The 25,016-nt window shown below is 44.9% G+C and overlaps 1 protein-coding gene across 1 annotated transcript; it reads left to right on the top strand.

Moving 5' to 3' along the window:
- The first annotated feature begins 9,330 nt into the window (after positions 1–9,330).
- On the top strand, positions 9,331–24,980 carry myh7ba (myosin, heavy chain 7B, cardiac muscle, beta a). Its single transcript, XM_071515607.1, has 42 exons — positions 9,331–9,427; positions 9,989–10,095; positions 10,240–10,383; positions 10,642–10,798; positions 10,932–10,959; positions 11,281–11,377; positions 12,114–12,206; positions 12,337–12,400; positions 12,506–12,604; positions 12,701–12,804; positions 12,905–13,043; positions 13,171–13,289; positions 13,663–13,812; positions 14,097–14,267; positions 14,482–14,661; positions 14,772–14,904; positions 14,993–15,063; positions 15,388–15,475; positions 15,574–15,691; positions 15,809–15,932; positions 16,147–16,283; positions 17,676–17,931; positions 18,140–18,382; positions 18,611–18,787; positions 19,025–19,170; positions 19,268–19,358; positions 19,486–19,875; positions 20,094–20,220; positions 20,316–20,434; positions 20,568–20,764; positions 20,871–21,054; positions 21,326–21,491; positions 21,632–21,756; positions 21,872–21,987; positions 22,105–22,297; positions 22,539–22,742; positions 23,054–23,179; positions 23,304–23,474; positions 23,580–23,684; positions 23,801–23,896; positions 24,479–24,613; positions 24,871–24,980. The coding sequence occupies exons 1-42, from the start codon at positions 9,331–9,333 to the stop codon at positions 24,880–24,882; spliced, it is 5,799 nt and encodes a 1,932-aa protein (XP_071371708.1). The 3' UTR covers positions 24,883–24,980.
- Positions 24,981–25,016: the final 36 nt, after the last annotated feature.

The following is a 25,016-nucleotide window of genomic DNA, read 5'->3' as shown; positions in this document are numbered from 1 at the left end:
GAGAAGTTGAAAAGTCCTTCCTTTCTCTAAAGATAAACAAGAGCCCTGATCCTGACAATATCAGTGGCAATTTACTGAAGTCTTGTGCAAATTCTATCTTCTATGATATTTTCAATATGTCTCTGAACCTACAACGTGTACCTAACCTGTGGAAGCAGGCTGTGATTACCCCTGTTCCTAAGGCAGCAGCCCCAAAGCTTTAAATGACTTCAGGGCGACCGGCCTCACTTCTCTTGTAATGTAATGTAAGCTTGTGAAGACAGAGCTTGCAAGGGAAACTGAGCATGCACTCGACCCTATGCAATTTGCCTATAGGGCACACAGAGGAGTTGAGGATGCTACAATCACTCTACTCAACCTTTTGTTTAAACACCTAGAGGGGAATAAAACAGATGCTAGATTGTTATTTATTGACTTTTCCTCAGCCTTTAACACCATCCAACCCCACATTTTAGCCATGAGGCTGACAGAGCATTTTGAGTTGAGTCACAATCTGGTGGGTTGGATATTGGATTTTTTGATAAACAGAACACAAAGAGTGAAGGTAAACGGCATTTTATCAGATTCATTATGTTCTTCTACTGGCTCACCCCAGGGCTGTGTTCTCTCACCCTTACTTTATATTCTGTACACAAACATGTGCCAAAGTAAGCATGAGAACAGGACCATGTTGAAATTTGCAGATGAAACAGTCATTGTGAGTCTGCTACACGATAATCCAGCCATGGCCCAGTCATAGATGAGTTTATCACTTGGTGTGACGAATCTTTCTTGGAGCTAAACATAAGGATATGATCATAGATTCCAGAACTCATGCTTCAATTTATGATACTACGATCATTAAAGACCAGGCTGTGGACTGTGTAGAAAGCTACAAGTATCTTGGGACAGTCATAGACTCTAAATTGACCTTTGAGAAGAATTGTGAGGCAGTGTGTAAAAAGGGACATCAGCGTTTGTTTTGTCTCAGAAAACTGTCCCATTTTCACATTGATAAAAACATGATGACCCTCTTTTATTGGGCTTTTATTGAATCAGTCTGGTCTTTTTCCCTTGTGTCATGATTTGGTAACCTGTCTCTGCAAAACAAAAATTCTCTAAACCAAACTGTCAAGTGGGCTAGTAAGCTTATAGGTGAGTCTCAACTCAACCTATCAGTTCTTTACTCCACACAGCTGCAGCATAAGGCGAGCTCTATTCTTCAAGACTGTTCCCATCCTTTACATAGAGAATTCCAGCTCCTTCGCTCCAGCCGTCAGTTTGTGGCCCCTAGGTGGAGAACAAAACGATACAGAAATACTTTTGTACCGGCAGCCATTGCACTACTAAACAACACTAGCACGAGATGATGCACTTCGCCCATGCATGGCACTTTAAGCTTTTGAGGGAGTGGGTGAGTGTGTGTGTGTGTGTGTGTAGAAGCACTTTGTGTGCACCTTATAGGAGTTTTTATATTTTAATACTATTTTGAAATTATAATGATACTTGTTTTAAAGTATTTGTTTTGATGTCTTATGAATCTGTATTGCTGTGATGTCTTGTTTTTAACTTTGGATTGCTGAATCTCCCGTGTGCACAACAAATTTACCCTTGGGTACTAATAAAGAAACCTTGACCTTGACCTTGAATATTATAAGGGTTTTCATTTAGGAAAAAATGATATGTGACCATACACTGTTCTTGATTGAATCTCACTTTGACACTGACATAGACTTTTTTCATCCTGCCCATACAAGAGTGCCTTGATTTTTAGAGAAGCTCAGACTCAGTGCACACTTCCTTCAGGTACAGTGGCTTCCTTTTCCATATTCTTTTTTTTTTTTTTTTTTTTTTTTTACAAAGCAGGAGGGTGCTGTGATGCATTTATATAGTTTCCAGATGTGATGGCTGGAGTCTGGGTCCCTGCTGATAAAAGAGCTGGTTTTGCTCCAGCGTTCAGCAGGTGCTCCTCTGGCTGACCCTGCGTCTGCACGATGAACCGCATCTGGAGAGAAAATACAGCGTCACATTCTGCATCGAGTCTCCACATGGGTTTGGAGGTTTGTCTGTGGTGGAAAAGAACTGCTGGTTTTAGAGCAGAGATCAAGATCTAACATCAATCCAACCTTTCATTTCACTATGACATTATGAGGTTTTTATAGAGCATATGTGGAGCATCTATTATTATAACTACATCTATTAGGAACTGTGTAGAAGGAAACAGAGAGTCTAGGTATATTAGGTTACTGACCATGTCACTTTTAAGGTGTTATAGACTGGATATTATATGGTGACCTCTAGTAGTGGATTGAGTATCTGTTAGGACCATATATAAACTATGCATTCTGAAAATATAGAAAAGCAGAATTATGTAGTCTGAATATAAGCTAGAATCCATTTTTAAAGTCACACTGAAATGAAAAATTACTTTTTTGCCCTTTTAACTCAACTACCATACCATAAACCTATTTGACCATTTATGCCAAAAAATATTACTTTTTTTGTATTTTTATACAAAATCTCATTACTTTTACTTCCTGGAAAACAGAAAATCTTTAGTGGTGACTTCATCAAAACATAAAAATTGCAACCAATAAAACCATTGCAGATTTTTGAAGAGTCCCGCCCCTCCACCCCTCCCATCAAATAAAATTGCCTTTCTCTCCTTAACTAATATCCCATTGGTTTACACTTTTGAATGATCCCTCCCTGTGTTATGTCCCGCCCCAACATCCTGTTTCAACAGGAAATACATCACATTAAGGAAGCAAGGTGCTCTCAAAATGCAGTTTAATTGTGACTTTAATCATAGCAACGTGTCCTTTTCCAAACCACAAACAAATCCTATATATATTCTCTTCTCTCATCTCCACGTTTTAAAGTTCTATTTTGATCTCTGAATTTCATATAGCACGCCAAAGGTTGAACAGCCTGTGTTTTCTTCAGATCTCAGGATATCACCACATGGCTGGTGGTCTGCTAACCTAAGTATCCACTGTGGTATAGAAATTTAATTAAGATTGACTTAATAAATAGAGACATTTCAACTGAGACACTTAAGAACTAATATCACCACTAAACAAGAAATGTAATACTGAGGAGATTTCAGAGGGGGGACATGTGATTAATCCTCTGTGGCAGTAGAGGGTAGCATTGCTCAGTATCACAATAGCTTCTACCATAAGGCCCAATTTGCTTAATATTTACAATCCCCGTTTTAATTGACGTAGTATAATCCCATGGGGCTATAACAATCAGCAGGTAACATTTGTCTCTTTACACAACTCTGGTTTGCAGATCCGGATTGTGTTCGCCTCTAATTTGGCATCAGCCGCAGGTAAGAAGACTCCTCCTGCGCCTCCGTCGTCTGATGTTCACACTATTCTGGTACTGCAATTTAGGAGATGACAACAGATTGCGAACACACTGTAGTATTGTGCGCTAAATGCAGTGGGAGAGGGAGAATTGAGACACACAGAGTGCCAGCTGTCCAAGTGTCTGGCCTGCTGCCGGGAAGTAGCACTTCTCCGGATGCCAAGCTGATCCTTCTGTTACGTCTCCGAGAGAGAGCGGGGCCGGGAGAAGGAGAGGGCTTTCCCTCAGGACTCCCTCACCTGCTCCTGCTCCAGCTTCTCACTGCTCAACATCCTGGGGGCCCGCATAGCTCAGGCTAGCTGTTAAATGTTGGCAGGATCTCTGAGAGGCCATGGGGAGGAAGGTAAGACGGGACAGAGGTCGGTGCCCTCTGCTGGCCAGGCCACTGAAAGAGAAGTAGAGCCAAGCACCGTTATCACTAACTTAGCGGTTGTCATCGTGTGTGAAGTGTAAATGAACCCTTCATAATGCAGGGACAGAACTCATCAAGATGCTTCTGTGAATCTGTCCCTCCAAAGATGAATATTGGATTGTTAGGACAGTGATGCTGCTGCCATTCCCTGTCCTGTGTGTGTGTCTGTTTCTTTTTTAAGATTTTGTTTTGGCATTTCTGCTTTATAGTTGACAGTAGAGAGAGACAGGAAAGATGGGGGGGGGGGGGGGGGGATGACATACGACAAAGGCCCTTAGACATAGACTGTGGACCCCCATTTGATAAGATTTTGTCCCAGTAACCCATATGGGAAGATTTTTGTAATTGATGATTTAGTATTGAATTGGAGAACTGTCTCCACTGCACATTGTTTATTGTATCGGGGAGATACTAGTGGTGAAAGTGAAACCTATGTCTACAATAGTCATTCTTACACACTCTCTAATGGGATAATTTCTAGTATTTCTCATTTCACTGCATGGGAACCCCCTCGCAGACCCCAGACCCCACTTTGAGAATCACTGCCATAAGCCACTGAGCCACCAGGACGGTTTTCTGTGGGTTCCTCTTTGTCTGCTCACCCACTCTAAGAGAATCTGCCATCCACTAAAGCCATCACCAGCTGATATTTCCCTTGAGCGGCCAATATCAGCTGAACAGGACTTGCGGTGTCCGCTCCTGAACTAATTGTTGGCGCTTTAACACATGCACTGCCAGTCGGCCACTTGTGTGTCTGTGTTTGAGCAGTTGCCATGGGAGACAGGTGCCGTTGTCTTATGCGGGTTGAGGTGCTGGCAGTGGCGGTGATGCTGGCATGTGCGCGCGTGTGTCCATGCACTTTTATGTACGCGTGAATGCGTGCACGAGCGTATAAAGGAATATATGAGGGCGTGGAGCCTGTGTAAACTGTGAAAGAGCCCCCGAGCAGCACAGTGAAATGCCTCTCATTGTGACAGCAGCTCTGTCTAAACAGCAATTACGGTCAGAGGCCTCGCGCAGCCACCTGCACCCCCGGACCTCTTTAAAAGACCCCAACGGGACTGACAGTAAATTAGGTGAAGCTATGTCTGCCCTGACAGTGAGATGCTGTAGGTCACTAAATGAAGGTCTTTCCAAACAGCTAGACAGGCTTGCCTTCCAAGTCTATTTAAAGTCAAGCAGAGCAACTTAAGTCAGGGCCCGCTGTTTAGAACTGGTGATTTTATTGGAAGCTAAATACTGACACAAGAGCTTTGGAAACATGGAGGAGTATCTTTCTGTATACTTCGCTATATATCCATGAAATACACAAAGGATACATTTATAACATATAATACATACATACATACATACATACATGCCATATACGTACATACATACATGCCTGTCATCTGTCATCAGAGATGTAAAGGTAAAAGATGGATAAACTATGACTATGATCATATGGAAAACATCCACCAATATGAATAAAAATCTTAATGAATGCTTTTTTCCTTGAACGACCCTATTTTTATGTAACATACATCAGTCTGATACTACTTACTATGAACTATACTGTGAATTCAGATCATAAACCTTCATGTCAGCCTAAAAAGGTGGCTAAACTTTATTCTTTATTCTTTATTTAGCCAGCTAAAAAGCTGACCACCCACCTGTTTACCCTCCACTGCATCCCAGTCTGTCATTAAACAACACACAATAAATGAATCTCTCCTTGCAATGAATCATTCATCATAGGTGTGTAGAGGAAGCCTGGGTGATCTGTCGAAGTGTGTGTGCAGCCTTGTTAACCCCTTACTTTTTAGTCAGGGTTTAATGGGGGGGGGGGGTGCTGCTGCAGCAGGGCTCTCACTGGGATCCTGGAGTGCGTCAGATTGTCTGCGGGCCTGTGTTTGGATAAGGCAGCATGCCCATTGTCTCTGATGCCCCGGCAGGGCTGAGGTATGCCTCCACGCTCCAGAAATAGAAAGACAGCTGAGGGCTGCCGTGCATACTGAGGGCAGGGCTGGCCGGCCCGGCCGGGCCCGCTGCCCCACACCACGACTTAGCACAATGAGAGAAGGGGTATTGTCTGGAGCCAGCGGGTAATAGCTAAGGTATCCCGGCCCAAACGCGTCGCTAAAAGACTGATTAACTCCGCTGTATGTTATTGTTGCTTGTGTGTGGGTTAGTGCCGGGGTTTGAAGTGGGTGTGGAGAGAGATCTGGTGGAGGAGTGATTGGGGCTTTGGACTGTGTTAGTGCCACGCGTCTGCTCGTCTCCACTCTGATGAATCGGCGGCTAAGACCTGAGCCCACACAGTTGCTGCAAGGTATTGTGGGCAGGCATGAGGCGATTACAGAAATATTCACCAGTGATGAATGCTTTGATCCAAACTGAAAGGCTGCTTCCATGCCCCAGATAGCCTGTTTAGGTTACTTCCAATGGCAAAGTGCAAAAGAGTGATCTTAGTTAGTATTTGTTCTATAGATAGATAGATAGATAGATAGATAGATAGATAGATTCTATGTTTTCATGAGCGGCATGGCCCAACATACAAACATGAAGTCATGCACACACATGCGCGCGCGCACACACACACACACACACACACACACACACACACAAACACATACAATGGTTGCTACAATGTCTGATACGCCTTTACTGGCTTTTGAATAATTTGTATAATTACACATTCAATTTTGGAATTTGTATACATTGTAATAGATACTGATGATTATCTACTATTTAGTTCATGTTTTCAAAGCAAATAATGAATCATCTCAGTATGGTTTGAATGTATAAACTGTTGTTTGATGGTTTTTGTAAATTTACATTTTGTATACTGTTTGGCAACATTGTTTCTGACAAACTGTCATGCCAATACAGTAATTGAATTGAGAGAGAGACAGACTGTGTGTAGTTCTGTTAAACACTGCTGAATGTGACCGCAGTCATAATTCCCAATCTCTCCCCATCTCTCTGCCTAAGCCTGCTGGCATTCAGTGCATGATGATCTAAAACAACTGTGACCGACTCCCAGATCAAGTCTTGATGTCCAAAATGTCGGCTCCCCGCTCCCACATCACCAAACTGTGTCCAGAATGAACCGGTGACTTGGCCCCAGCACTTTGGAGCTGCAGGGCCTAGTTTTACCGCTGGACTTTATTTTGATCACAGTATATGGGAAGGTAATTCTGAGCTCCACAAATGGCCAATAATCAAAACATGAGCATTAAAAGGGCCTGGCCACATTAGGGTCCAAATGATTTTGAAGGAGAACACTAGGGATGTAAGGAGAGCTGTTGCTCTGGGAACTCAGCTGTTGCAGTGGGCTGCAGTATAGCAGTGCAGAGAGATGTGCTGTGGGACCAGGCTAACAGTGAAAGCACTATATGTGTGTGTGTCTCTGTGTGTGTACTGGTGTATGTGGACTTATTTAAAGCCAGCAGCTCTGGGGACTTTGGGATTCATCTCCTCCTCATGTGTTATCAGCATGCCAGCTTTCTAAACGGTGCAGCGAGTGACATAGTACATAAACCAGCCTCTGCTACTCTGAAGAGCCCCTTGTCCCAGAATAGCTCAGGCCCGCTCTATCTAACTGATGTCCAAGAAAGTTTGAGCCATCACGGCAACACCTCTCAGCCTGCCACGGCAACAGATAGCGCCGTCAACAAAGATGGCTGCCTCTCAAGCCAAGACATCCATTTAGGAGTGTGTTGTCTTGTTGGTCACTGAGAAAACCCTGAGCTCCCCATACACACACACACACAAGAGAAAGCAACGTCCGCCACACTACAAGTATATAGCCACTCTGCATTCGTAAATGTTAGGCCGTCTGTACTGGCAATAGAAGAATGCCTTCCGCTTATCTCCGTTACTTTTACATAATTCAACTCAGTGCTTCATCTCTTCAACAGCACACTTTCCTAACGTCAGTCTCCCCATCAGGAATGCTGGACTCTGGCTTTGTCTATTCTGAGAAACTGTGGTCCCCTTTCCCTCCCCCTCCGTGCTGCACTGTCACCCTGCTCTCATACCAGGCACCAACCTCTCCCCTTGCACTGAAGGTCAGATCTGGTGGGGCCAGAATGTAAGAGGCACAGTCCTTATGCCAGAATTACTGGATAGACAAATTTACAGCAGCCATGCTCAATAATATCGCACAACATACTATAAGTGGGATGTACCAACATACTTTCCATTTTTAGCTGAAGCCTAAGACACTAAAGCTCTGAATAATGCGGACGATGGCTTTGAAGAAGCGTGGTGAAAAATAAAAGTTAAGTTTAGAATCTGATATCACATGTTCTGGGTGAATATATTACTCTAGTTTACTGGTTTTGAATTCATACGAGGCACCGTGCTTTATTGCATGAGCAAGAGCTGTCCGCCATGCTCAAATGTGAGTTGTTTCTCTCTATTAATATTGTGTCATGTATTTATAGTACCATGTTTAATGCCACACAGCTCCTGAAATAATCTCCTCTAAGGTTGCATCCTCTGTGGCCACACACAATAGCAAACATCCCTGTTGGCACTCAGCAACAAAAAAGCCGCAGGGCAATTACTAAAGGGCCAGCATGAGTTCATGAGCATCTAAGTCACATTAAGTGGTATGAGCTGTGTCTTTCAGGAGGTTGAGGTGGTTATAAATGAACACTATTGCAGTCCACTCCAGGACTTAGTTTGGCTGGAACCTGTGGCTTCGCTTTCAAATATATTGTGTGTCATTTTGTGTTTTCCTAAGGATAATGAGTTAGGTGCCCAGGTTTTTAACGATAATATTGCTTGGTATGGACACAAGCCACTGTTTTCTGTCTTGGTAGAGGCAATGACGCACTGCCATCCAACATTTGTGCGCCAAAGTTGCCAGTGAAAAAATTGCCCCCTTCAGGGATGCTCCTATTGCAGCTCTCTTCCACTCCCTCGCAGTGTGTACAGTGCATAAAATAACGGGGCTACAAAAATAGCCGGCTTGGGTTTAGCGCAATGATAAAAACGTAGCTTTCCTTTTGTGTCAATTGAGACAGGCGGTCACCACCAATAGGCGTCGGAGGAGGTGGCATATGCTAATGAGGGACAAATGTCTACTGACCGTGACCTTGAGGAACACAATAAAAAGGGGGGCACACCTCACCAAGCTGTTATTTCGTTGTGGTCGTCCTGAGGTCAGTCTACCACTTTTTTGCCTTTGTTTTGTAGGTTGGTGATTACGCATTTTACGCGCGGGTTGGCTGCCCTTTAAAGTGCCTTATAGACTCCAAATTTCGTTCAAAGCAGTGTAGCAATAGTATTTACCTTCGCCGACACGTGTCATTTAGTTCACTTTACTCTGCTGAATTTGAATATTTTGTCCTTGGTGATAGTGGACTCTTTTACGCACAAGTAATATATTTGGGCTTCACGTTTGACCACGCGTTGTTTTTTGACTGCTGCTGAAGCTGGAAATGAACACACACACTTTACCATAGTAAGACCTACTGACCCTAACGCAAAGATTTGTTTTCTTGTCCAAGGAATTTCAGGAGTCCTCTGTCTTATTGGTGTGTCCGGTTCTCGGCCGGCGAGGAGTTGTCACCATGCCCCGTTTTGACACGCAGGAGTTCGGGGAGGCTGCACCGTTTTTACGCAAAACTGACCTGGAGCTGCTGGCTGCGCAGACCGTCGCTTTTGACGGTACTTAACGGAAAATCCAATGGCATGGGCCCTTACAGCGCAAAATGTCAATATTAACAAGTCATGTAGTTTTGGATTCATTCTTTAAATTTTGTTTTCTCTCAAAAGAAGTAACAAATTCTGCTAGGCTTGTGAGGTAATTCCACTCTTTTCTAATGCAGTTTAACTTGTTTCAGATTTTTTCTAAAAACAATTAATCTTGAAATAAGGCAGGTCACTCCACCAGTAGCATGGTAATGTCACCTGACTCAGGAAAATTATTGAAACAAGTTTATTTGCATTGGAAACAAATAAAATTGGCATTGGCAGACTTTTTTTTTCACTTGTTTTAAAAAAAAAAAAGGATTTTAAAACTAAGGCCTAATTAAGTGACTTGTTAAGATGGATATTTGCAGTGTAGGCTCATCTGTATAATACATTTGATTTGTGTTGACTTACTGTATACTATTCATTCAATTCTCTTAGTTCTATAGTCCAACATTGGGACAATAGAGAGTTTGGCCTGTAATGGTTTAGTTTTGCTGCCCCCCCCTCAGTCTAGACCTTCTCCTGTCCTGTTAGGTAAGAGGCGAGCATGGGTCCCTGATGAAAAGGAGGCTTACATTGAGATTGAGATCAAGGAACTCAGCGGAGACAAAATCATCGTTGAGACCAAAGATAAGAAGAAGGTAAGTGCCCAGGCCTCACACATTACCTGTTTCCTTTTGCTCTCTGTTAAAATCATAAAATACACCACTCTTCTTCTTTATGTGTGAATATACAGTATAATACCATGATACCAGTCTCATCTCCACCTGTGTCCGCTGCCTTAGACCCTGACGGTGAAGGAGGATGACATCCAGCAGATGAATCCTCCGAAGTTTGACATGATCGAGGACATGGCCATGCTGACCCACCTCAACGAGGCCTCCGTGCTTTTCAACCTGCGCAGACGCTACTCTGCCTGGATGATCTACGTAAGTATCCCATTATGGACTGACGCGGACTTCCCCTTCCCCTCTCCCAGGTTCACCAAGGGGGCCAAGTATCCAGATTAAACCACAAAATTGAACCATGAGCTTGAGCAATGTCACAAGCCTGTCAGTAGCTCCCCATTTGGTGTTGTCGCGGAATTAGTCATTTTTTGGGTTTAAGTGATGAATAACAGTGGGTTAATGGAGGTGAAGCTGTACTGTGGTGATCATGCATCGTGTGTTGTGCTCCTGTTGCCTCAGACCTACTCGGGCCTCTTCTGTGTGACAGTGAACCCGTACAAATGGCTGCCCGTCTACTCGGCAACTGTGGTCGCTGCCTACAAAGGCAAGCGGCGCTCCGAGGCTCCGCCCCACATCTACTCCATCGCAGACAACGCCTACAATGACATGCTGCGCAGTGAGTCACACACACTAAAACACACAAGCACGTACACACTGATATAGATTAAACTCATACTCACACTTTTTAGCATGATATTTACGCATTATAATCAATGATTTAAGACTATTATTGTTTTTGTCTTCATCAGATCGGGAGAATCAGTCCATGCTCATCACGTAAGTTAGCAACTACTTTAAAAGTAGTGTGTTTTTTTTGTCACATTAGAGTTCAGCAGACATTTGACATCTTGTCACTGTATGAGCAGTTACACAATATTGTATGTCCTTCACACACAGCCACTTTAAAGTTTTGGTATTTTTTTCCTCCAAAGCTTTTGTGCTTTGATTGAAAGCTATTCAAGCATTCCTCACTTTATGATTTTTTGTTTCCTTTTGTAACATAAAGTGTAATTTCTTGATTTACACAACCTTTGCCAGTTTTGTGACCAGTTTTTACCTGTTGTATCTACACTTTGTTATTTTTTCACACTCCTATAGCGGAGAATCCGGTGCTGGCAAAACTGTCAACACGAAACGTGTTATTCAGTATTTTGCCATTGTGGCCGCTCTTGGGGAAGCATCTGCTAAGAAAGGAGTAAGGCCAAAATGGCAGTCCATATTTTTGTTCCCCACCCCCCTTTTTCAAGCATTTTTGGTGTTTTCTTTTTTCTTTTTCTTTTTTTGGTCCCAGGAATCCTTCAGTGTCCTTCCCTTAAACCTTGTCCATACCTTTTCCTCACTGATTGTCAAATGGTGAATGTGAACATCGATTACATTCATAATGTCTGAGTCTTTACCCTCATCTGTCTTGTGTAGCCCTTTCCAGCTACTCTACTGTATGCTTTCTTATTGATTTTTGAATAATTTTTTCCCCCATTTCCATGTCATTTCTTTCTTTTTGGAATATGAATTAACAATGCGACTTTTCCATCATCTTTCCAGTTCTTTTGATTTTTGATTTTGATTTTTCCTATTTTGTTTGATATTCATTTTTCCTCCCTTTTTCTCCCCTGTGTCCCCATTTTTATCACCACACTTCACTAAGTGGCTCTGTTCATCATATAAAACAAGGTGGCATCGGTTTTACCAGTTTTAACAATCAGTATCTCTCATCATTTTCTGGCCCTTCTGACTGTGAAAGTGTCATTCTCTGTTGCCGAGACAGAGACGATATCGTGCTCACAGACTTCTCACCTTCTTCTTTTGCAGCAAGGCCCTGCCACTAAAACAGGGGTAAGTTAGCGCTATAAAACAACTGAATAAAGCCCTATTTTATTTAGCTTCCTTTGGTATCGCTTTTTCTTTACATTTTATCATTGTCTCCCTCCCAGGGCACCCTGGAGGACCAGATCATTGAGGCGAACCCCGCCATGGAGGCGTTTGGCAATGCCAAAACGCTGAGGAATGACAACTCATCCCGTTTTGTGAGTACCTGTAAAACAACTAGTGCATATATCCACTCAATTGTGTTTGATATTCTCACCGTTTGTTGGCGAGAGTATGAATTTGCCTATGGATCTGTGCTGCATCTCATACTCTGTTTCTTTCCCACAGGGCAAGTTCATCAGGATCCACTTTGGACCCACTGGCAAACTGGCCTCATCTGATATTGATATATGTGAGTTAATTAGAGAAGGATACACACACAATAAGATAACACCATGTCTTTCTCTTCTCGTTTCATGTGTGATAAAAACCCCTTCCTCCTCTCTTTGTCCTTCAGATCTCCTGGAAAAATCCAGAGTGATATTTCAGCAGCCTGGTGAGAGGAGCTACCACATCTACTACCAGATCATGTCCCAGAAGAAACCAGAACTTCTAGGTTAGTCCCTCTGCATGCTTTGAATATGTCATTACCCAGGGGACAGTTAGGTGACACAAACACAGTACACATGATCCTGTGAACTCTTGGTTGCAGACATGCTGCTGGTATCCACCAACCCCTACGACTACCACTTCTGCTCCCAGGGTGTGACCACCGTGGAGAACATGGATGATGGACAGGAGCTGATGGCCACTGACGTAAGAGCTTTTGTCGTTTGGATAGGGAGAGAAATTCGGCTATAGTTGAGTTGTAGTTATCTGAGTCATGACATCACTTCCTCTTGGCCTCTCTCCACAGCACGCCATGGACATCCTTGGCTTCCTGCCCGATGAGAAGTATGGCTGCTATAAAATAGTTGGAGCCATCATGCACTTTGGCAACATGAAGTTCAAGCAGAAGCAGCGTGAGGAGCAGGCAGAGGCAGACGGCACTGAGAGTGAGGACCAGCTACATGAGATTTGGCATAAAACTGGATCATTTGCAGTCTATAATCCACTACAGGCTGATTTTAAAAGATTATTTTTTCATTCTTTTGTTCCTTTATGTATTGTTTGGTCACCCAGGTGCGGACAAGGCCTCCTACCTGATGGGAGTCAGTTCAGCTGACCTCATCAAGGGCCTCCTGCACCCAAGGGTGAAGGTGGGCAACGAGTACGTGGTGAAGGGACAGAATGTTGAACAGGTGAGGAAGTGCACCGACGTCTGCTGTCTGTGGGTTTTTGCTTCATCGTGCTGTAGTAACTAAAGATGAGATGGGGAATGACGCTTAACTGAACAACAAATCCATCAATATTTTAAAAAAATGATGACAGAATGCGAATGTTCCAATGTGAAAGATACTTAAGTAAATTCAGCATCTGCGATGTTCAGTTCATGCTGCTGGATGACTAGCATGCTGATGAAGGACGGCTTCTTAATCCTCAATCAATCAATACGCTCGGCACTCCACACACACTAGAATCTGGTATCTAAGCAACAGGGGCTATCCATGTGAATGACAGCTGCGTCCCTTCTGTGTGTGTGTGTGTGTGTGTGTTTGTGCGTGGGTGCTGTAGGTTAACTATGCTGTTGGTGCTCTGGCCAAAGCCACTTATGACCGCATGTTCAAATGGCTCGTAGGACGCATCAACCGGACCTTGTACACCTCCCTGCCTCGCCAGTACTTCATAGGAGTACTGGACATTGCCGGATTTGAGATCTTTGATGTAAGTCTACCTATATTTATCAATTATTTTTCAGGGCAACATAGAGATTAAAATTGTCTTGTTCTATAAAAAAAAAAAAAAAATCCCCCTGTCAAATACATTTTCTGCTCGGGCCTATGTTGGTTTAATATCAACAGGTGCTCTGTTCATGTATGGTTTCATCCTCTTTTTCATTGTGATGGATTAGCAGTGGTGCAGGACGAATCCACGCAACATATTCTCTTGTTAGTCATGCTGTTCACTTCTAATGCGTCCTCTGAACACCTGTTCCTCTTTCATCACAGCTCAACAGCTTTGAGCAGCTGTGCATCAACTTCACCAATGAGAAGCTGCAACAGTTTTTCAACCACCACATGTTCATCCTGGAGCAGGAGGAGTACAAGAGGGAGGGCATCGAGTGGACCTTCATCGACTTTGGGCTGGACCTCCAGGCTTGCATCGATCTCATTGAAAAAGTACAGGAAGCATTTCATTCATATTAGACAAGGTTTCATCATAACTGGGTTTCCTTTATGATAGAGTATCTGTATTGGATAAAGTCAGATTATATTGTATATCATTTATTTGAGATATTTTGTACTTTGTGTTTAATAACGGTCATGTATGATCTATGAAAGTCACACTTCAGACACATGCATCAGACTGACAAACACCCTCCTCTTCCTCCAGCCGCTGGGCATCATGTCCATCCTTGAAGAGGAGTGCATGTTCCCAAAGGCTACAGATGGCAGCTTCAAGGCCAAGATGTATGACAATCACATTGGCAAGTCGGCTAATTTCCAAAAGCCTCGGCCAGACAAGAAGCGCAAGTACGAGGCCCATTTTGAGCTGGTGCACTATGCCGGAGTGGTAAGAGCATTTTCACTAAAGATCAATTGGGCAGTCTTACACATTCAGAATTCACTGTATTTGTTTTATTAAGAACAGTTAATAATTTGGATGTCCCTGCTGTTTCTCAGGTACCGTACAACATAATTGGCTGGCTGGACAAAAACAAAGACCCCCTGAATGAGACGGTGGTGGTGTGCTTCCAGAAGTCCGCCAGCAAGCTGCTAGCCTCTCTGTATGAGAATTACATCGGCTCAGACTCAGGTACAGTATATGGGCGGCTGATAGGAAACTGTAGCATTGGGTTCAGCTTTTGGCGGTCAAACTAATCACCCTTACTGCACTGCAACAGACCCCAAGACTGGAGGCAAGGAGAAGAGGAAGAAGGCTGCCTCGTTCCAGACTGTCTCTCAGCTTCACAAGGTGAGACCGGCACCCATATGCCTTGGCCGTACCGATGAATATGAATATTATTGATGCGGATGAATGCAGACAAATGAAATTCTGGGCGTCACTGGAGAGCTGGGAGGGAGGCAGTTAAGACTTGCAGTGATGTTTAGGGCAATGATCACATGAACATCACTTTAAGTCTGTGCTGGCTCCTCTCTCCTATACGTCAAGGACGACATCTGCGGTGAACATTAGAAGGTTCTGTAGGTATTTGTGCAATGGTGGTGTTTAATTTATTGAAACACTCTTTATTCACTCTTATTAAATCTGATTTGTGTTGTTTCTCCCTCCCTCCAGGAAAATCTGAACAAGCTGATGACCAACCTCCGCAGCACCCAGCCCCACTTTGTTCGGTGCATCATCCCTAATGAGACCAAGACTCCAGGTATGACACAGTACAGTCATTACCGCATCACACTTCACGTATCACCGGTGGCGTAGCGATGGCGACTAAGTTCATGTTTGAAACCTTTTTCTGTACAGGGATCATGGATCCGTTCCTAGTGCTGCACCAGCTACGCTGCAATGGTGTGCTGGAAGGCATCAGGATCTGCAGAAAGGGCTTCCCCAACCGCATCCTCTACGCTGAGTTCAAACAGCGGTGAGACAGACTGGACATATACGTTCACCATAAGTTGGTTACTTAGATACCATGCTATAGTCTCTCTCAATCACACCGGTAATCAGTCATGAAACATGCTTTCTTATTCTCGGACAGCTATCGCATCCTGAACCCACACGCCATCCCAGATGATAAGTTTGTGGACAGCAGGAAAGCTGCAGAGAAGCTGCTGGCCTCTCTGGACATAGATCATAACCAGTATAGATTTGGACACACCAAGGTAGGAGGCCAAGGCTTTTGTGTGTGCAGTGCGTGTTTGAATTGATAAGACCTATTCCAACTTTGAATCTTCAGTTAACACATACGATCCATTTTCTCACTTGCCTGAATTTATTTTTGGGAGTGTACGCTATTAAAGTGATAGCACTGTTGATCCCTGAGTTAATCATGGTTCCCTGTTATTTCCCTGGCTTTGGCCCGGGTCCTTTATATAGGTGTTCTTCAAGGCTGGCCTGCTGGGCTATCTAGAGGAGCTGAGGGACGAGCGCCTGGCCAAAGTCCTCACAATGCTGCAGGCTGTCAGCCGCGGCAAGATCATGAGGATGGAGCTGCTGAGGATGATGGAGAGGAAGTAAGAGACTGAAGGGACTTTGAATTTCATCTATGATTTACAGATTTATTTTCACATGAATCTGAATGAATCAAAAACTTTTCAGATAAGATTATAGTGATGTGAGGAAATGTATGACTGCCTTCTTAGGGCACAGGAATACAGTTTCCTTTTTCCTTCATACCTCACAGGAAGGTGAAGACATGAGTACAAAACAAATGAACTCCCCCACCAGTTGCTTCTCCTAACAGGTTCAATAGCAACACGATCAGCTGCAAGCCTTTCAGTGTGTGACACACTATACCTTAGAGCTCACTCCCTCGGTCGAGTATGTGAGGCATGCAAGGGCAGTGTTATCGGCGTGTGTGAGGCGTGTGCTTGTCCTTGTATGGTTACCAGGCATGTGTGTGGCCCTATTGGTAATAAGGGCCCCATCTCTCTCAAACACACACACATACACATACACTCTCGCACACACACACACCCCTCCTCACTAGTCCCCTGCCATTCTCTCTATCCACTCTCTCTAAATTAAACAATGCTGACGGTGTCCTTAGAGCCAGGTGGCGACATGTGTCAAGTGGCAGCTGCCTGGGCCCTCCCTAAAAATACGACCCCCCCTCCCCCCGGATGCCCCGTGGCCCCTGGCCCCTTTTGTCCCCGGCGCCTGTACTTCTAAGTGAGTGCATTGATGGGATATGTGGCGGGTGACAGAGGATTAAAGCGTGCCGTTGGACAGAGGGCTTTGGTTTCTAAATAAACACATAGCCGCTCACCTTTGAGAGGCACCCAGCACAGAGTCATGTCAAAAATGCGATCGGCTCCCCCACCCTCATTCAGTCACCTCCCACCGTAGCCCCTCCGCCACCCCAGCCCGGACCACAGGCCTGCGCTCACTCACACACACCCTCTAAACACTGACAGCAAGTCCTTGACCAAGCTGCTCCAGCTCCATATTTAGGGCTGTGAGACGCCATCCTATTGAGACTATCAATCTGGTATCTGTTTGATCACAGTCCTGAAACAGTAATGGCAGCATTATGGCTATGATTTCATATAGCGGCCCATTGCATATGATGAGGTACAAGTAGGATTAGTGGCAACAATCTAACAGTATATATATATATGTATATATATGTATATATGTATATATATATATATATATATATATATATATGTATACATACAGTAAATCCATCCGACCTTTTCCCCTTGATATACTAGTTGAATTTAATTTATATTGGTTTCATTTAATTTATATTAATTTCAAAGGAAGGTTTTAGTGTCATAGTATTTGTGTTTTATTGGTCTAAATGCCATTTTGGAGGCATTTCCAACATGCCAAGAAAAACTATGAGAGGGGAAAAACTGTCCATCCTTTAATTCCGTCATCACTTCCCTTCCTGTTTCCAGGGAGGCTTTGATGATCATCCAGTGGAACATCCGGGCCTTCAATGCTGTGAAGCACTGGCCCTGGATGAAGCTCTTCTTCAAGATCAAGCCTCTCCTGAAGAGCGCCGCCACAGAGAAGGAGCTGGCCACTCTGAAGGAGGAGCTGGCCAAGCTGAAAGAGGCGCTGGAGAAATCGGAGGTCAAGCGTAAGGAGCTGGAGGAGAGGCAGGTCAGCCTGACCCAAGAGAAGAACGACCTCTCTCTACAGTTGCAGGCAGTAAGTGGTACTACCCACATGAACATTTACAAAGACATAGCTCACATCTGAGTGTGGGAATGCACTGGACATATCCAGACTTGTATTAGCAGTAATAACCACAAAATGAGTAAAAAATACGAAACATTCTACCAAGCCTATAGGATAACACATTTCCATTTTTTTCTCTAATCTCATTTCTCTCGTTCGTCTCTCTTCTCCCCCATAGGAGCAGGACAACCTGGCGGATGCTGAGGACCGCTGTGACCTGCTGATCAAAACTAAGATCCAGCTGGAGGCCAAGGTGAAAGAAATGCTGGAGAGGCTGGAGGACGAGGAGGAGATGAACGCCAACGTGCTCGCCAAGAAGCGCAAGCTGGAGGACGAGTGTGCCGAGCTGAAGAAAGACATCGACGATCTGGAGATCACCCTGGCCAAGGTGGAGAAGGAGAAACATGCCACCGAGAACAAGGTGAGGAGAGGAGAGGAGAAGGGGAGAGCATTGTATCGCTGACAGGGGGCGCTGGGGGGCCACAGTAAGCTCCACAGCGCAATGGATCATGTATGTCTGAGAAGAAAAATAAATGTTAATGGTGTCTTTTAAAGTTTAAAATAACCTTTTTTTCTGAAACAGTAAAGTAATACCAGTTCTGATTTAAAATCTTGAAACTTAAGTTCTCCCTTCCCTCTTGCTCCCCAGGTGAAGAACCTGATTGAGGAGATGGCAGCTCTGGATGAAACCATCCTGAAGCTGACCAAGGAGAAGAAGGCTCTCCAGGAGGCTCACCAGCAGACGCTGGACGACCTGCAGGCAGAGGAAGACAAAGTCAACACTCTGACCAAAGCCAAGGCCAAGCTGGAGCAACAAGTAGATGATGTGAGTTTACAACATTAAAATTCAAGGCCATTTATCACATGCAAAAGCAAGAAATCAGATACAGAAGAATATGAATATTGTATTAGACTAATCAGCGCCCTCATCACACCACTTAGGCTACCTGCCAATATAGTGATAGATTTATATCAAAACAAAATCAATTTCATTGATAAAATGTACATATATACATAATATGTAAGACGTTTATCTATATCTGACATTCTCGCTATAAATTAGTTGGAGGGCTCTCTAGAGCAAGAGAAGAAGATGCGCATGGACCTGGAACGGGCCAAACGTAAGCTTGAGGGGGATCTGAAGCTCTCCTTGGAGTCTGTTATGGACCTGGAGAATGACAAGCAGCAACTCGAAGAGAAGCTGAAAAAGTGAGAATCATCAAGTTTTCACAAAAACATTAGCCTGCTTTTTGGGCTATATCAATAAGTAGTAGTGATTAACAGGCATCATTTTATTTTACTTCAGAAAAGACTTTGAAATGAATGAGATCAGCACAAAGATTGAAGATGAGCAAGCCTTGGTCATCCAACTCCAGAAGAAGATAAAGGAGCTACAGGTAGGACTGGAAACCACTTTTAATAATATTAACTTGTAAGAGATCAGTCTGATATAAGATCATCTCTCTTACGTACCATCATGATAAATAAAATAACTGAACATTCGCCTTTCCCTTTTCCCTCCAGGCTCGTGTTGAGGAGTTGGAGGAGGAGCTGGAGGCTGACAGGGCCTGCAGGGCCAAGGTGGAGAAGCAGCGCGGCGATGTGGCTCGCGAACTGGAGGAGCTCAGTGAGCGCCTGGAGGAGGCGGGCGGGGCCACCTCAGCCCAGATTGAGATGAACAAGAAGCGAGAGGCAGATTTTCTCAAGCTGCGCCGAGACCTGGAGGAAGCCATGCTGCACCACGAGGCCACAGCGGCTGCCCTGAGGAAGAAGCACGCAGACAGCGTCGCGGAGCTGAGCGAGCAGATCGACAGCCTGCAGCGCGTCAAGCAGAAGCTGGAGAAGGAAAGGAGCGAGGCCAAGATGGAGGCTGACGACCTGGCCTCCACTGTGGAGCAGCTCTCCAAGGGCAAGGTAGAGAAAGAAACAGGGACGCACACATGCACTGAGAGAGTGCATGTGTGCGTGTGTCCAAATCTTTAGGTGTTACATGTTTAACATATCTTTGTTGTCTTTGGGTCGTATTTGCTACACTGCAGTTGACAGGGAGTAATACAAATCCCCATATTCTCACTGTGTATGCTTCACAAAACTCCTTTAAAAATTGTACATTTGCCGTCTCTGGTCTGTAGGCAAACTCGGAGAAGATGTGTCGTCTGTATGAAGATCAAATGAATGAGGCTAAGGCCAAGGTGGAGGAGCTCCAGAGGCAGCTCAATGAGACCAACAGCCAAAGGGCCCGCGCTCAGGCCGAGAGTGGTAAGACCTAGTTTTAGCATAAATCTCATAAACCGATGTCCCAGACCAGTATGTAATGCAGTTCCCTCCCTGACGGCTGTCTTCTCTCTCTGTAGCCGAGCTGGGCAGGAAGCTTGAAGAGCGGGAAGCCTCGGTCTCCCAGCTCCAGCGCACCAAGAACTCCTTCAGCCAGAATGCTGAGGAGCTCAAGAAACAGCTGGAGGAGGAGAATAAGGTCAGCTCCATGACACTAAATCAGTATTATTGTCAGTGATTGTTATTGACAGAACTGCTAGCCACCTCAGTAGACTTTTGGAGTCCTTGTAATTCAACTGACTGCTCTCTACCACCTTGATTGGTCTCCCAAGGCTAAGAACGCCTTGGCCCATGCACTGCAGTCATCCAGACATGACTGTGATCTGCTGAGAGAGCAGTATGAGGAGGAGCAGGAGGGCAAGGCGGAGCTGCAGAGGGCTCTGTCCAAGGCCAACGCTGAGGTGGCCCAGTGGAGGACCAAGTATGAAACTGACGCCATCCAGAGGACTGAGGAACTGGAGGAGGCCAAGTGAGTGAGATGTATTATTCACTTATAGAATCACATGGGGGGGGGGAAATGTTTATTCATCACAATCAGCCTAACAGCAGCATCAAATTTGTTTGCCTTTCATTAGGAAGAAGCTGGTGATACGACTGCAGGAGGCTGAGGAGTCGGTGGAAGCTTCCAATGCCAAGTGCTCCTCCCTGGAGAAGACCAAGCACAGGCTCCAGACAGAGATCGAGGACCTGGTCGTGGACCTGGAGCGCTCCAACGCTGCAGCTGCTGCCCTGGACAAGAAACAGCGCAACTTTGACAAGGTTTTGGCACACAGGAGCTTTGGCCTGAATCCAGACCTGAACCCAAGGCTGAGAACGCCTTGGGAGACCAATCTGACTAAAGGATGTTACCTTTAGTCAGATAGTTAATTTGTAGATCTGTCTTGTGACCTGATAACTTGTTGGGATTTGGTGCCATATATAGTGAGTCCAACTCATGACCACTCTCTCCTATCTTTCCAGTCTCTCACTACTGCCCTTTGTCATATATAAAAATCTAAAAAACTTAAATCTGTGTGATTATCCCCTCCAGGTGCTGGCTGAGTGGAAACAGAAGTATGAGGAGTGCCAGACAGAGCTGGAGAGCTCTCAAAAAGAGTCTCGCGGCCTGAGCACAGAGCTCTTCAAACTGAAGAACTGCTACGAGGAGGCCCTGGATCATCTGGAGACCACCAAGAGGGAAAACAAGAACCTCCAGGGTAGGCCTAGTGCTATATCTCACCTCATTAAAACCCGGTTTGAATGTTGAATTAAAACAGAGCCCAGGTTTTGCCTCTGTCTTAATCTGAAATGTAGTTTTAACTATGAATAAACTGCTTGTTTATCTCCACTACCCCAGAGGAGATATCTGACCTGTCAGATCAAATTAGTCAGGGAGGGAAGACCATCCATGAACTGGAGAAGATCAAGAAGGGTCTGGACATGGAGAAAAGCGAGATTCAAGCTGCTCTAGAGGAAGCTGAAGTAAGCAGTTTGCTGTACAATCTCACTTCCCGCTTTTTGTTGCCTGTGTAATATTTTTGTCTGTGGCTAGCCAAATCTTCGACAACACTAAGTGGTGTGTGTGTGTCTGTCTCAGGGCACTCTGGAGCACGAGGAGAGCAAGACTCTGCGGATCCAGCTGGAGCTTAACCAGATCAAGGCTGACATTGACAGGAAGCTGGCAGAGAAGGATGAGGAAATCGACAACCTTCGGTGAGTTTCATTACCAGATATTACTCTCCATTACTGTTTTGTGACGTGTGTGTCTATCCCATCAACCACTTCCCATATATTGTATCTTCATTATCTCTCTCTACTATGTCCTTCTAGCCGTAACCACCAGAGAACCCTGGAGTCCATGCAGGCCACCTTGGATGCTGAGGCCAAGTCTCGCAACGAGGCAGTGCGCCTGAGGAAGAAGATGGAGGGCGACCTGAATGAGATGGAGGTGCAGCTGAACCACGCCAACAGGCAGGCCTCTGAGTCCCAGAAACTCCTGAGAAACCTGCAGGTCCAGATCAAGGTGAGTCCAGACAGCCGCCAGCCAGTCAGCTAACCCACTGTGTTGGATTGAATAGCACATGGAGAAAAGTTGGAAAGTTTTGTTCATTTCCGTCTGTTCTAAAACACATCTTTAGATTCAGATTTGTTTGTTCTCCTATCTGCACATTAGCTCGACTGATGGTCTCCATCACTGTGCTGGAGTGAGTGAACTTGCTTCGAGATAATAAAATCTCAGGCTTGTACTTGTTCTGTGGCTCCAGGACATTCAGCTGGAGCTGGATGACACTATTCACCAGAACGAGGAGCTGAAGGAGCAGGCGGCGGTGACGGAGCGCCGAAACAACCTACTAGCTGCCGAGGTGGAGGAGCTCAGGGCCCTGCTGGAGCAGAACGACCGGGCACGCAAACTGGCCGAACATGAGCTGCTCGAGTCCACTGAGAGAGTCAACCTGTTGCACTCTCAGGTAAGGAGGCACATTCATAACCACTGTATATGAACGGTAAATAAAGTTGGCTGGTAAGGAGAGCTTTTACATGCATCTCCTGTAGGTGTAGTCAGAATTTCATTCAGAATGGGATATTCTATTCCATTAGAGGTGGTTACATGATTCTGTTATTATTCTGATTATTAATGGAGTATTAGGCTCGATGGAAACCAAGCTAGTGGTTACCAGGGGGTTTCACAAGAGAAAGCAAACATGTTGACAAAACAGTAGAGAAGATCAAAAAACATTTTAATTTTTAAAGAATCTTGAAATTGTCTGTTTTCCTCCAGAACACAGGGTTGATCAACCAGAAGAAGAAGCTGGAGAGTGATCTGTCCATACTGTCTAGTGAGGTAGACGATGCTGTGCAGGAGTGCCGCAATGCAGAGGAGAAGGCCAAAAAGGCCATCACTGATGTAAGAGAAACTCGCTTTCTAGCCCGTATTATGTTTTGCATGTTGATGTTGTTGCAATTCCTTGGTCGCCATTAGAGGTTTATATGTCACGGATTACTTGGTGACCAATCCTCTGTATTTGTAGGCAGCCATGATGGCAGAGGAGCTGAAGAAGGAGCAGGACACCAGTGCCCATCTGGAGAGGATGAAGAAGAACATGGAGCAAACCATCAAGGACCTGCAGATGCGTCTGGATGAGGCTGAGCAGATCGCCCTCAAGGGCGGCAAGAAGCAGGTCCAAAAGCTAGAGGCCAAGGTGAGAGCTGAGACAACTTCATATGAATGTTTATTCAGTGCTATCCCACCTGCAAAACTTTGTGATGATGAGAGTAGATGAGTCATTTTCTGATCTTGCTGGTAGGTCAAAGAACTGGAGAACGAACTGGAATCTGAGCAGAAGAAGAGCCAGGAGTACCAGAAGGGAGTACGGAAGTATGAGAGGAGAATCAAAGAGCTCACCTACCAGGTAAACCGCCACTGCCGTTTCCGCACAGAGCATACTAGGCTGTCAAATATGAATGCGTGATTTGGTTACAAAATGAAAGTATGGTAAGAGTATAATGCCCCCTGCTGTTTGTGCAGACGGAGGAGGACAGGAAGAACCTGGCCCGCCTCCAGGAACTCATAGACAAGCTGCAGGCCAAGGTGAAGAGCTACAAGAGGCAGGCTGAGGAAGCGGTGAGTCCACTTACAGATCATATACTCAAATCAGTGAGCATCTTAAGAGTTTTTCCATTGCAGCTACCATGAGTATAGTACATTATCTGCACCCTTTGGTTTTCCATTGGAATAGAACAGTTGTGTACATCTTAATGGTGTAGGGCAGCAGGGTGGATTAGTGGTTAGACATCGTCCTTCAACTGGAGGATCTGGGTTCAAACCCCAGTGTTGGCAAGCATCTGCCCTACTGACATGTTCTTGAGCAACGCACTGAATAACTACTAGCTCTAGGATGCTCTTCTGTAGCTGACCTCTGACCTGTGGAGAGTGAAGAGTATTTCCCCAGAAGGAAAATGGAAAATGGGCCTGTAGTAAATATGTTTTGACAGGCTTCCAGTGTAGAACTGGTAAAGCTGGCCTCTACTTAACTGAACTTGGCAGAGCGCACAGAAGAAAAATACTCGGTACTGTGCCAGTTTGGGTACAGTTTATGCAGTGGAAAAAATCTCATACTCCATGTAAAACCCTATCACTAAATTACATTGCTCCTTCTGTTCACTGTTCTTCAGCTTGTTTTTCTTTGTTTCCCCCTGTCCGCAGGAGGAGCAGGCAAACACCAACCTGACTAAGTACAGGAAGATCCAGCACGAGCTCGACGATGCAGAGGAGAGGGCCGATGTGGCCGAGTCGCAGGTCAACAAGCTCCGGGTCCGCACCCGGGACCAAGGTGGCAAGGTCAGTGCCATGTGCAATATCATCACAGAGAAATTCATATTACATTAGGCTTTAGAGCTGGATGACCTTTGGAAGTATTCATTAAAATTAGCCCGCAGGCTTCATAACAGGAACTAATCTTAGAAAAGACTTGATGTAATCCCCTATTGAAGTTGACCTCACATAGCCCTCTCATGTGATGTCTAGTGTGGTCATGAGTAATTCTATTACACTGTATATGTGGTTGCTAATAAACATCCCTGTCCTGTGTATTTCAGCTTGCTGAGTGATGTAGTGAGGATAACCGTGTGGCTGAAGATATCACAGCCAGCCAGCTGCAACAGCTGTGTGTGACTGTGTGGATGCGCCTGAATAAAGACTTCTGAACCTTTAATATGCCTGGTTATTTGTGTGGAGAAAATGA

Source organism: Centroberyx affinis, unplaced genomic scaffold (assembly GCF_046629955.1).
Source record: "Centroberyx affinis isolate AG114_WGS23_722 - 3 ecotype Tasmania unplaced genomic scaffold, CSIRO-AGI_Caff_v1 ptg000361l_1, whole genome shotgun sequence".
NCBI lineage: Eukaryota > Metazoa > Chordata > Actinopteri > Beryciformes > Berycidae > Centroberyx > Centroberyx affinis.
The sequence above is the reverse complement of the archived record's forward strand: the minus strand, read 5'-3'. Positions and strand labels throughout refer to the sequence as shown.

Bases quoted from the DNA above. Each gene is read 5' to 3' on its own strand.
- myh7ba (XM_071515607.1), top strand. From the start codon at position 9,331: ATGCCCCGTTTTGACACGCAGGAGTTCGGGGAGGCTGCACCGTTTTTA. The intron at 15,692-15,808 runs GTGAGACAGACT...ATTCTCGGACAG, and splicing joins TACGCTGAGTTCAAACAGCG to CTATCGCATCCTGAACCCAC. The intron at 23,897-24,478 runs GTGAGTCCACTT...CCCTGTCCGCAG, and splicing joins AGAGGCAGGCTGAGGAAGCG to GAGGAGCAGGCAAACACCAA.